Genomic DNA, 13028 nt, shown 5'->3' on the forward strand with positions numbered 1-13028 from the left:
CAACAACAAATCTGACAAACAGATACTTAAGTATGAAAACACAACTTCAGAGTAAGTCAAGTGTTTTAAAACTACCAGAATGTTTTCTGAAAAACAGAGCAATTACAGCCAAGTACAAAAAATATATTCAAGTGTTAATGGATTCACTATTGGAGATTTGATTTTCCCCTCAAATCTAGCAAGTATAAAGCACGGACAAAGCACAAACATCGTCTCTGTAGGAATAATTAAAAAGCACCATCATGATTATAAACATAGACTTAATTAATATTACTCTGCAAAATAAGTTGTTTCAGGTGTGTGACAGTGATTGACATACCACAATAAATTACTACTCCACAGTAAACATTTAATTAAAAAAAACAAAAGAATGTTGACAGACAGGAGCGTTTCTATTCATGGCAGAGAGTCAATCCACCGCCTACAGTGGGATATTTACATGTACACTGTAACCATGTTGAGATAATGACAGTAGTATTATTCATGGTGAGTATTACCCATAGAATAAATCATGCTTCCTGTGTGTGCCCATCATAAATAATGTTTTAAGTAAATCCATAAAAAGACAATGCAAGAACTCCCTGGTCTCAAACAAAATGTCAAATTAAAATGACTTAAATACTCACAGGAATGTAAACTTTGCATGTGTTGTTAAAAAGATGAAAGCATTCAAGCCTCTTCTCTCTTGTATGCTTTCACTGCATGAGGTTGGGGTGTGATAGCTGTCCCTGAATGCAATAAGCCCTCTTTGAGTGACAATATTCGCCCCTGGATAGTTCATGGTATCTCTTCTACCAACTGGAGTCAAAAACCTTCTTGCACATGTTTGAATTCTCCTGGTGAAGAGGGAATTCAGAGCCGGGTACGAGTTGCTTCTTGCTCTTATGCGATGCAACACTCTTCCCTGATGACACGACTTCATACTTGGTCATGTATTCACTAAAAGAAGAACATCAGGAGGAGGTCATTAGTTTTTTGCATGAGATAATTCAACAATAAAATCAGAAAGAATATGGACATTTTCTGTACAAAGAGGGTCTCAAAATACCTGACGGGGAAGGTAGTTTTGTCCATCTGCATGCACACCAGGAATGGATATTCGGAAAACTGGACAGTGGTGATAAAGTCCAGCGATGCTTCGGTTTCAAAGCTGACCTCCACACCCGCTCTCATGAAGTCCATGTCCACTGTAACATTGCCAGTAACCACTAACGCTCCCCTAAAACCATAAAGGAAGAGAAAAAAAAACATGTGAAAATGTATTAAACTGACAAAGAACAGTATGTGAACCTCATGCTTCCCCTTTGTTTCCTTGAAGTTCATATACGGTACATGTTTAAAAACAAGGAATTTACAGAGGTGATATGAATTTATTGTGTGTGTGAAAGGTCATATGCATTTGTTACATAGAAAAATGCCCAAAATAACGTGTTAGTTTGTTATTGTTTTACATACACAATAATATATAATTTGTTTGTGAAATGTGTTTGCTTTGTAAAGCCCAGGAGGGGTAAATAGTTTAACACTGTTAATTGTTTGTATTGTAAGAGTCCATTGTTATAGTGCAGTGTTTTTGGTCACTCACAAAATTAAAACAATTAAAAAAAAACATTTCTCCATCAGCTAAACTAGTAACTTAACCAGTAATCAAATGTAAAACAAAAGAATCAGAAACAATTATTCTATTCAGCCTTGTCACAAATACATTGGAATGACCCTTGTTTGTGACCATTTATCTGAATCATACAGTTTGTTTCAGCCTCCGTAACACCGTAAAGCTTTGACATGATGAACAAGTAGAGTTGAACTACAATATAACAACTTCCTTTTATGTTGCAAATGAAAATGTGTGCCAACCAGTTGAACATCCAACCTCTGTAATGATGCCAGTGGAGACATGCCTTGGCAAAGATGCCAGTGTGGTTTGTTCTGCTTCTATAGATAGCCTACCAGTCTATTATCAGGGTGGAAGCGGTGCAACTATGCTGATCCATTCACCTGCCTCTGCCCTTCCTATGCACACATGGGTCAAGTTCTAATGCAAGATGTGACCCCAAACAATGGTCAAAAAGTGGGACGGAAATCCCAAAACCTAAATAAAATGTTGCCCCTTATGATGCTGTTTAAAAAATAAAAAAAAAAGTGTATCTATTTTTTTTGCTTGTTACATAGATCCCCATTACAAACTTTTTGTCAGTTTTATTTACAGTGGAAACAATAGTATTGTCACGACTTTTGATGCAGTGCCAGGACAAAACCCAGATTTCAGTCCGGTGTCTTTTTGATGAGAATATTTCTTTTCCCAAAAAAACTGTCTACAAAATGAAGAATCTGATCAAACACTCAGTGACAAGTCTTGGTCTTTAAGTTTTGTTTTGGCACTGCAGGACCGTCTGTCTACTGAGGAAAATCACACCCTATTTGAATGTTAAAAATATGCAGCATTGCCCTTTAAATACCGTTTCATCACTACATGCCGCGAGCTAAACAATACCAGCACGTTGACAGTAATGTTTTAAAATAGAGAACCAGACAGCGCTGACGTCATAGCCACACAGACCTAGAAATGAGACAGACATGAAGCACAATGCTGAAGCACGTCCAACGTGCCGGGTGGAACAAATGAATCAGACAACACTTATAGACCATCTAAAGTTCACATGAATCCAACATCAACATAAATCTATTTGCAGCGCTTCGACATGGCTTAACCTTAACCTCTAAAACGACTTTCCTTTCAGTCATGGAGGTTTATTTCCAATAGTTGTCTGTATCACAAAGACCTTTGCCCTGCAAGTGTTACATCATACTGCACATACAGTACTTCACAGTGAGATCACTCCAAGGCTGTACGTAAGGCTGTGACCTATAATTCAGGTACACAGAATTATGTAAAAGGTTAGCCGATTCCCCTGATTCGGCTACAGAACAAAAACACCTTCACCAGTGGTTTTATGGTTTCGTCTCTGGACTGTACCTGTTGTTGACGCTGGTCTTGGACTCCCTGTACCACAAGCTGATTTCCATGCCTCCAGAGATGTCAATAGCTAACCCTCCTTGAAACTCCACACTCGCTTTCAGACCAGACTGCAGCTGGATCACCTGGAGGGTCGAAGATGAGCGAGAAAGAAAAACAGAAATGGAAGACTCCATTATGTCTGACTCCACTTATAATTGAGATTCCTTTTTATCATTGATAATGTGTTAAAAGAACTGATAAAGCAATACCAAAGTAGCCACAACATAAGGGATGAATAAATGCCACATCTATACATCAGCTGTACACATTCAAACCCTGTACATTCGTCATCACTAAGCGCAATAACTGAAGTAATTACCTTAAGTTGGTCACTATCTGTGCCTCTGTACACATACTGTATGCAACTGAACAAGTAAAGGTCAGTGCCTACCGAAATTACACACACGCTGTCTTGCTAGTTAATGTACTGTTCACTTTTAGGAAACGAATAAGACTTGGTTAGAGTTGTACCATTAACACGTAGCAACATTAGATAACCTCTGTTTCGCAAGTAAACGCAAGTCTTTCTGAAAAACAAAATTAACCGATGCTCTTGTTTTTCTTGAGATGACCTCAAAGCAAGCTGAAAAACAACAAGCAAATACCAGCTGTTCAGGTCATTTACCAAGGAGGGTCAACCACCTACCTGTCACTACCGGTTGCATGAATGACTTATTACTACTTGAGTTTCACTCTTCTTCATAAACGCACTGCATGTCAACTTTAAACATTAAGATCACGTTCAACTAGTACATACAGGTCTGGTGTAAATGGGGTATTGATGTTGTACACTGTTGTTGCTTCTTACCTCAGAATGATCAGTCAGCAGGATGAGACCCTTCACGACATTCATGGGCTCCCCGGTCATGGAGAACATTTTGGACATGAGGTCACTGTAACCCTTGAAGAAGGTGACGGGCCGCAGCTGGACGTCGAACAGCAGAGCCGACATCCCAGCGAACGACTCCAGGTCCTCTTCTCCTTCATCGGGTGTGGCAGCAATCAGTGACTCCAGACCCTGTGCCTCAATGGCCACCTGGATAATGGGAAGAATATTCAAATGAGTCTAAATTAGCAGAGAGATAAATGGTTGCTCAGTGAACTCAATTGTAGATTAAAATGTGTCAAGTGCGCATGGAAAAAAGAAGAAGAAATCATGATGAACATGAAGGCAATCCGGCCTTAAATGGACTGAAGAAGAAGACCCACACGGAGTGGGTTTTCAAGTAATTATTTAATTTTCTTTCTGTGGTTTCCTTACCTGTAGTCCATGTAGCATTGCCCCTTTACTAGCACCATAAATATTCATGTTGCTTCTCCTCAGGATCCCAGAGCCTGAATACAGGATGTCCAAACTGTATGTGGAGGTCACATCAGCGGATTCTGAAGGAAGAGGATTTTAAAGCATTAAATGTGTCAACATTATGAGTTTTAAAAGGAGCCATATCAAGCTGAAATGCGCAACCACCCTAAAAAGATCAACATCTAACTTGGTTGACTTTTGTACTGCACTAATTTGCTCTTCATCACATTAACATATTTTAATTCATTTTAGATTGGAAATCTTAGAACACTGCATTGAGTATGTTGTCAGGCTCAGAGATGAGAGTTGATTACTTACGTGCCATGAATCCTGAGTATGCAGAAGACGACCCAACTTTAGCAAAACGGTCGTAGTTATGAGAAACCATGTCCTTCATAGCTTGTTGTAAAACTTTGCTGAAAAATAAAAAATATATATATATTGTATTATAAATGGCTGCAGTATGCATTGATGAAAATATTGCTATTTATGTTCTGTAAGGCTCCTTTTTTTGTATTCGGCTCAGAAGCCTCTTAAAACATGTCTTCACATTATTTGGTTGTTGGTCCATTGGATCACCCATAACACACCTGGCTGGCATCTGGAAGCGGATGATGTCCTGGATCTTGGACAGCATGTACTTGTTCATTTCATGAGGCAGGTTTCCGATCGACAGAAGCAAGTTCTTGACCTCCATGTATGAGGGGTTGCTACTGAGGATGACGTCGGCAGCGGCTGCTCTCACATTTTTCTCGTAGATCCTTCGATTCTGGTGGTAAACTCTCCCGACTGTCCGCTTAACCTACAAATGAGATTAAATGCTGTTTTTTTAGTTTATATGCGAATGAATTCCACATAACACTCGTAAATAACGGAAGTGTTCTGTACGTTATGGCTCACCTCATTGGTCATGAGATTGACATCGTATCTCTGCAGTGAAGTGAGGGCGATGGTGCTGTAAGCGCCCACCTCTGACTCTGAATATTTGGTAAAGATGGGGATGCCCTCGGGCAGCAGCGAGTTCTTCAGAGCCAGAAGATACATCTGGACCTCGGATTCTCCCTGTGCACTGCGAGCACCGTCTAAAATCAGCTTCTTTACCTGGACCACTGTCTGAGAGGTAAATACACCGCAGAAGATCGTCAGTCTACTCTGGGATTCATTAGATTTATGTTTAGTTTCAGGAGGATCAAAGAGATGTTCATTTTTATGTTCGTCAACAGACAGTTTGACATGTTTCATGTAATCATTTAGGAGCTTCTCGGAAGCTCACCGGTAAGTCGCACCCTCCTTTCTGACAAAGTCGATGGACCAGGGCTCCCATAATGATCACCACTGACTCTTTAATGTCTGTGCTGCCAATCTTTCCCTTGGAAATATCCTGAAAAGGAAACAATTCTATTAAGCTTTTCAAAAGTAAAATATGACAAAAAATGTAAGACCTCTCGTTTAAAATAGGCACTGATATGTACTAAATGACAGCGGGTTGTATTCTTTCCTTTGATGAGCCAAAAAAGGGGACATTTCTGTCATTGAAAACATGGCGCTCACCAGCAGAACCTGGAGCATTCGTTCATTGGGATGTGAAGCAAAGCCTGAGGCGTAGAGAAACCTCTCCTGCAGAACAAAACTTTTGGCATCGGTGAAGTTCAGGAATTCCAGCATGGCATCCAGAGATGCAACGGTCTGGGAGGAGGTCACAGCATCGACCACCTGAGGTCTGAGCAGAAAGAAAGCAAACACAACGATGGTAAGTTGATAAGGTTAGACTAGTTCAAAGAAACAGCTGAGTGTTGGGGTCAGTACACTAATGAACATGGAGGAGAGGAGGAGGAGCCCATTTACAGAGATGTCTTGCTGGCACTGTTCAGCACTTTGAGGATCTCGTCCTTGGACGCCTTCCTAATGCTCTGGATGAGGGCCAGGAAGCTGCGAGGAGCCGTGGCTTTGGACAAGCTCGCTGGCTCCAGCTGCTTCCGTTGAGTCTGCCAATGTTCAAAAAGCTAAGAGGGAGAACACAGGGGAGAAGGGATTAGAAGAGAAGAGATATCACCTTCAATAATGACTTTACAATAATATACAGTAAATAATTGTAACTAACAGTGTCAGTTGTACTGATCTTTAAAAAGTATTAATGCAACTTTACTGGATGTGCAAGTGTCTCCCATTAATGACGACTTGCTGAAATTCATAAATACAAGTAAATTACATAATTAGTTTATTGAACTGGTTACCAAGACATTATAGTGTAGTGAAACTCAAAATAAAATGAAATTCAGGAAGAGGAGGCCCTGGAGCTTTGGCATCATACATATATTAAACGTACCATCAGTATTTATTTTTGCAAAAACGTATAGTAACAATGACAGTGCAAACATGGTAATGTGAAGCAGGTATAATGATTAGCATGATCATCCTAGTGTAGCATGTAAGAATGCAAAAATGTGCTAATTCACACTTAAAATAAAGCTGATGGAACGTGTCACTGGTCTTGCAGCTATTTAGTTACACGCCACAAGAAAAAAGACAAATTGAAAGTTAAAGGATTCGTTCTAAGCATGACAAGAGAGAACAATGCATTGAAATGCAGCCTCTAGAGACCAGGAATGTCTTTCCAAAGTATATTCAACACTATATTTAAGTCTGAATCAAAGTGGTGAGCCATCCATGGAGTTGTGCAAGTGAAGATGTGTTGCGTGAAAGTGAACCGGTACTCACTGATGGACAGCCCTTGCACTGGGATTTGACCTTTTCTGCAATGATACCAACAGCTGCCAGTTTGGCATCGATTGACTTGACAACCCCAGCCACATCTTTCCCAGCAACCTCCAGCGGTCCAGCCTCAGTTCCTACAAATGTGAAGGTTTGCCTGGGAAGCAAGGAATCCTTTTTTTTTTTAAATGTTCCTGTATTTTTAACAATAGCTAATTATTTGTAGAGGCATTTACCTGGATATGACTTTAGCTGCAGTAGACCTGCGAGTGTTAACCGCCATTATGTGTGTTTCTTCAGCCACAGCCGAGCGGATGAAACCGTCTTCAAGGGTGAACGTTGTAACAGAACTGGACTTCCGGCTCACACCAAACACCTGAAAGGGGACATAGAGGCATAATTTATTAGTGTTAGTGAAAATGTATTAATTCAATATCATTCGTATTCTAACACAGAGAGCTGGTGTGGATGCTGACATACCTGGCTGTGTGTGGTGAATCCGGTCTCCACGGTCTTACACGTGTCTAGGATCTTGGTTCTCGTCACTTGACCCTTTACTGCCGTGTACGTGACCGTGCACCTTCCAGACACGTCATTCTATTCCCAGACATCAAGTTTGTTAACATAAGCGACATAACATGAAATAAGAAACACATGAATAAATGGGATGGGAGCTTTATCATGCCGTTTACCTCTACAACCTTCCCAGTGTTGAGCTGTACTTGCAGTAAGCTGGCCAGCCCTCTTTTTAGGTTCTTGATGGTCGCAGGTTCGGACCAGTAGGAATAAAATGCTTTTGCCTACAAAGAAAGCAATAAATTGAACTGAATGTTATGCTTTTAAACGATGGATACACATGCATTTTGTCGAGCAGATGAAGAGAGAAGTGACCCACAGCACTAGACATGCTGCACCTCACTAAAGGCAGTCAGGGTGTCGGTTTTGCTTTGCACACTTGTGTATAGACATACATGCTCATGACATCAGCGACTATTTACATTACATGGAGAAATAAAATATTCTTTGAAGTGCAGCTCAAAAACAAAACCAGGTTACGGACGTAGAACTTTAAAAAAGGATCTCAACCTCTAGTTATATCCTGAATCTGCATCAGTGCACAACACTGACCAGCATAACATATGAGTCACTTTTATGTTTGTCCATGTTGCTGATGTCATATTAAAATAATGTAACCAACACTGCGATGAATGGGCTTCGTTAATCTTGAGAAATATCATATCACACAGTTCAGTTTCCAAGTGAGGGTTCAGCTCGGCTCAATAATGGATTCTGTGTCCTGCTCATGTGTGGAGAAAGCAGCCAATTACATCATCCTACAGTGTCTCTTATACAGTATGTGATATATTTGTGGCACTTGACCACAATATCAGCTAGGACCAGCAGAAATAGATTGCCTCCTGCTACTCAGTGTATCTTTCCTGTCCCAGCCTGCCATCAGTAAACAAAACAACAACACCGGCGGAGACACTTATCTATCCGGGTCCCCTCAACTTTTACCCCACACTGAACAAGTTTTAATCCTCAAACTTTTTTTTTTTGCCAGCTGGTGTACAACAGTTACACAACTGCAACAGTGTACTTTTCAGAGTACATTTAAGATGGAATACATAAATGCTGTTAAAGTATCTCTTCTATAGTTACTTGTATACTTAATAAATTGTTCATACATTAGAGCCAACAGTTTTATTCAAACTAGAAAAGCATTTACTGAGGACTTATAGATCAGTTAGAAGCTATTCATTAAAAAAAATCAAATAAATAAAAAAAATGCTTAAAAGCTGGTTAATACACTGATTTCGAGGATCAGATCCTCTGCTTCCCTTTTCCCGAGTAAATTTGCAATACAGACCAAATTTTCAAAGCGAATACTGAATAATGATTGACAAAGAATTAGTAAGTAAATAAGGGAACATTATTAAAGCGCTTAATGACAATTAATAAAGCCTTTATAAAGTGGTATCTAAGCCTTTACTGTATGGAGCATCGTGAAATCCAGAAAAGGTGTAAAGAGAATTATTACTCTTGCGAGAGGTTTTCTTCTACGTACAGTATTTAACTGTAAACTAGTGCCATATGATATCAAGCAGTCAGCTTGATGTAATTGTTTCAGTGTCAATTATGTATTATTGAATACAGCACAGTGATAATGACTTGACAACTGTTTGGCTTGAACTCAAACTTCTCGCAACCAGTGAGACGCCAGCAGCGTATCCACCAACCCAAAGACACAACTCTTCAAGTCAGGCTTGCTCATTTATTATTTGACCCTCTGAACCTGCCAACCTTTGCACACACACACACACACACATACATGTGTGCACACGCCCACAACTTTCATTGTGCTGGAGTGATGATGCTGGCAGTTACACCTGCCAGCATCATCACTCCAGCACAATGAAAGTTATCTCTGTGATTCTCTGAAGACAACAACAGTGGAGTGTATCATGAGTCAATGAATCATGTATACAATTATAAATCTGCCGAAAACAACAATTTATATAATATCCATGAATTGCTGCTGTTGTTCTTTACCTTGCATGATAATAAACTATGTTGATGTTTGATAAAAAACATCCACTCTTCATTCTACAAGATTTCTTGTTGCAATAGTATACAAAAATTGGGAAAACCGCTAAAAATGCTACGAGGTTGGACAGATAATACCGGCAATAAAGGATGTAGCCAGGACTATTTTCTTTATACACATATTGTTTCATACCGAGGATCTAAACTTGCAATATGACCTGCGAAAACACAATCTTTGACAAAACAAGAATTAAAGGCTCTTACCTTTCCATTTTTCAGATGCAATAAGAAAGGTTTAGTCAGAGCTGCCAGTTTGGTCTTCCCCAAAAGGCTTTCTGCAGTGGATCCATGGAGGACATTCTTCTTCTCTGATCGGTGGGACGCAGGACCGATCCTCACATTTGAGATCTAAGAATGAGAGATTAATTAACTTAAATATTAGCATTTCTTTGTTGCAATGCATTTCTTTGTGCATTGTCAACACGTCAAAAGCTTCTCTGAAGAAAAGGAAGCATGCAGACTTTTACCAGTTGAATCAAAAGTGTATTTATGGTGAGAAATAATTGGATGATTTAAACTCTCAAAATGACGTCATGTCCCGTCTCAACATATTGGACCGACATACCGCCAGTTGAATCAGTTGGTCATCTTTGCTGCTGGGGCCTCTCCACACTAGGTGGACGTCGACATCGCTTGAGATCTTGTAGCCAGCACTGCCCTCTTTTGACCCCCTGGTCCTGTCCACCAGCACCTCAGTGGTGTAACTGAATTTGTACAGCTGGTTGTTGTTCAGTCGGGGTCCAGTCGCACCTGAAGAAACACAGGAAGCACAGCTGGTGAGCAAACATGAGCGGAGAGAGTGAGATTGGTCTACTAGAAGACCATTGCCATATTGTGGTGTGAAGACATTGAATGTCTGTTAATATGACTTTAACTGCTGTTTACATGAAATTAGATGTTTCTTTTCCATCCACTGGTTTCATGTTGTGTCAGCACCTTAATAATAGCAGCTATTAAAAACCTAAAACCTGACAGTAATCCAACATCAACGATAAATAATAATAATTGGTCTGTTCAAGCCCTAAAATTTTAGATTTGAGTGTTTACCAAAATAACATTATCCATATTTGTGTCCCATATTTGCTAGTTTCTTACAATAAAAGAAAATGCTGTTTCAGAGCAAACGTTCAAATCTCAGATGTATTAGCTTAAGTAGGTGCACTACTTTTTAAAACAAGCCCACTTTTAACTGCCTTGCCATCGTAGAAAATGAAAACACTAGAAAACACTTTGATGAATTAACTCAAACCACAAGACTAAAAGGCTTTAATTCTGGTACTCTTTAATAATAAATTATTCTGAAACTCTATTAAAAATGTATTTGTAGTTGAATTATGTGCTGTTGCTTATCTTAGAACATATACCAGCTATGTTTTACTTGTACCTATACAACCTATGAAGATGTGTGTTTTTAGCTTCCCAAATGTCATGTATTTTTCTTTCCTTTTTTGGTTTCCTTTACAGAACTACTATCTGTGGATAGTGTAGAGATGATTCAATCAAAGGCCATTTAACAAGGTGTGTTCAACCTGAGAGAAGATAAAAAAAACCTCTCCGCTGCTCTCCAATGACAAGCTTTCCATTAGATAGGACATTAGCCCACGAGGGAAGGCAGACTGACGTGTCAGTACTTGATTTCATCACTGGTTGTTGAGGAAAGTGGTGCCGAAGTTCAACAAATACAAATGTCTTTTCTGACTTTCATCAGCAGCTGACTGAGATTCTTAGACATCAGAAGCAAAACGCAAACAGAAATATATATAAATGTTGTTTTGTACTGATGTGTTTGATCTTTCTTGAGGCCTTCACCTTTTATCAATCAATGATGTCACAAAGCAGCACTATGTAAATGAAGCGAGGTCATTAACAATAAATAGGGCACTGCCATGGTGGTCTCAGCATGATTTTCTGCCAGGATTTATTCATTTAGGAGATGGTTCAGTCTCTGTGGTAGAATAAAATGAAGCTTGTCACATTGGATCGTCCATGACTTTCTCTCTATGAAGAAGCCTCAAACACAACAAACTAAAGTGTAACTAACTTTCAGCTACACGTGAATCCTTTTGACACATTTCCACCAATCGAGCATCTTCTTGTCCCAAATAAATACATTCAACCTATATTAAATAATCTACTAAATGTGACTGTTGACCCTAAACATCACACCACTTCTTCTAACAGAAAATAATTTAACACAATCAACTCACCTTTGGCAGAAGCTGAGACAGAGGAGGCCGCACAAAGCAAGAACACCACCACAGTTAACATCGTGTGTCCTCTCGCTGAAGCCAGAAGAACCAAAAACCGAGACTCAGTGTGGCATTAAAAAGTCAAAAAGAAAGGCAAAGAGAGTCCGAGCTGCTCCTATTATGTTTTATCGGAGGGGAGGGCAGACTCCAAACTCCACGCTCAAGTACTAAGTACGAGATAACCAGCAAATTATTAACAGGTTTAGCAGAGGAGCACAGATTTGACAGAGACTTCTGCAGATGACAGACGCAACCACGAGTCCCAATTTAAAACAGTGAGGCCGCGACTGCGACTGCGCGCGGCCATGTCATTGATGAATCAATACCAATGGGATTATTTGATCGATCCTGTTGATCAGGGGACAAGTGAGACTCGCCGGTTACGGTTCTGCTGCGAGCTCTGATTAGTCCAAGTTATTTCTGATTTAAAAAAAATACACAATTACTTAACAAATATCCAAATAAGCACAAAAGAGCATATTTACCAGGAGGTGGCAGAGAGATGTCCTCATGTTGGACACGTTTCAGACCTTTTTTCTTTTGGGGATGAACAGTTGGTACTTTGTCAGCGGGTCCTTCGTTGGAGGAAATGGGCAGTCTGTCGGAGAAACCAGCCCTCGAGCTCAAATTACACCGTCCCAGTGGACTCAGTATTGGGATAGACCCAACAATGTGGGGTAAATGGTGAGTAAAATAAGGATACTACGGATTTCTCCGATTCCATTAATATAGAATCTAGTGTTACAGGTCATTCTAAAAGTGGTTTATTTATTTAAATAAAGTGTGTGTGTGTCTTCACTTTTTCACAATTTCACTTAATGTCTCCATTCGACGATTCCATCAGCAACAATAAGTTACTTCACACGTATTATTACGTTCTCATATATTTAATTGGATCACATAGTCAAATACTACATTGTTGTCCTTTAGTTTAGTTATAGGTAAAACTTTCTCTCCCAGTTTCTTCTCATTTATAAAGTCACATATCTCCTGCATTCATCATCTTACTTTAGTAAAAGAAAAGCATTGCAGTATTGTACTACAGAAAAAAGATAAGTTAACGCAAATTAAAGCAAATGGTAGCACTAAAAGTACAGGTTATCTCAGAAGCACTGACAACAGTAAATGTGAGTTTAAC

General features: G+C 39.6%; 1 protein-coding gene across 1 annotated transcript; it reads right to left on the reverse strand.

Moving 5' to 3' along the window:
- Positions 1 to 39: 39 nt before the first annotated feature.
- mttp (microsomal triglyceride transfer protein) lies at positions 40 to 11952 on the reverse strand. Its single transcript, XM_068589028.1, has 18 exons — positions 11849 to 11952; positions 10207 to 10391; positions 9846 to 9989; positions 7727 to 7834; positions 7515 to 7631; positions 7271 to 7410; positions 7041 to 7191; positions 6168 to 6325; positions 5874 to 6042; positions 5596 to 5703; positions 5223 to 5435; positions 4913 to 5124; positions 4641 to 4738; positions 4281 to 4402; positions 3828 to 4055; positions 2978 to 3102; positions 1049 to 1219; positions 40 to 939 (listed from the first exon to the last, which is right to left on the reverse strand). The coding sequence occupies exons 1-18, from the start codon at positions 11907 to 11909 to the stop codon at positions 792 to 794; spliced, it is 2658 nt and encodes an 885-aa protein (XP_068445129.1). The 5' UTR covers positions 11910 to 11952; the 3' UTR covers positions 40 to 791.
- Between the last annotated feature and the right edge of the window lie 1076 nt (positions 11953 to 13028).

This window comes from Clinocottus analis, unplaced genomic scaffold (genome assembly GCF_023055335.1).
Source record: "Clinocottus analis isolate CAN_PGR_092001 unplaced genomic scaffold, fCliAna1.0.p SCAF_22, whole genome shotgun sequence".
NCBI lineage: Eukaryota > Metazoa > Chordata > Actinopteri > Perciformes > Cottidae > Clinocottus > Clinocottus analis.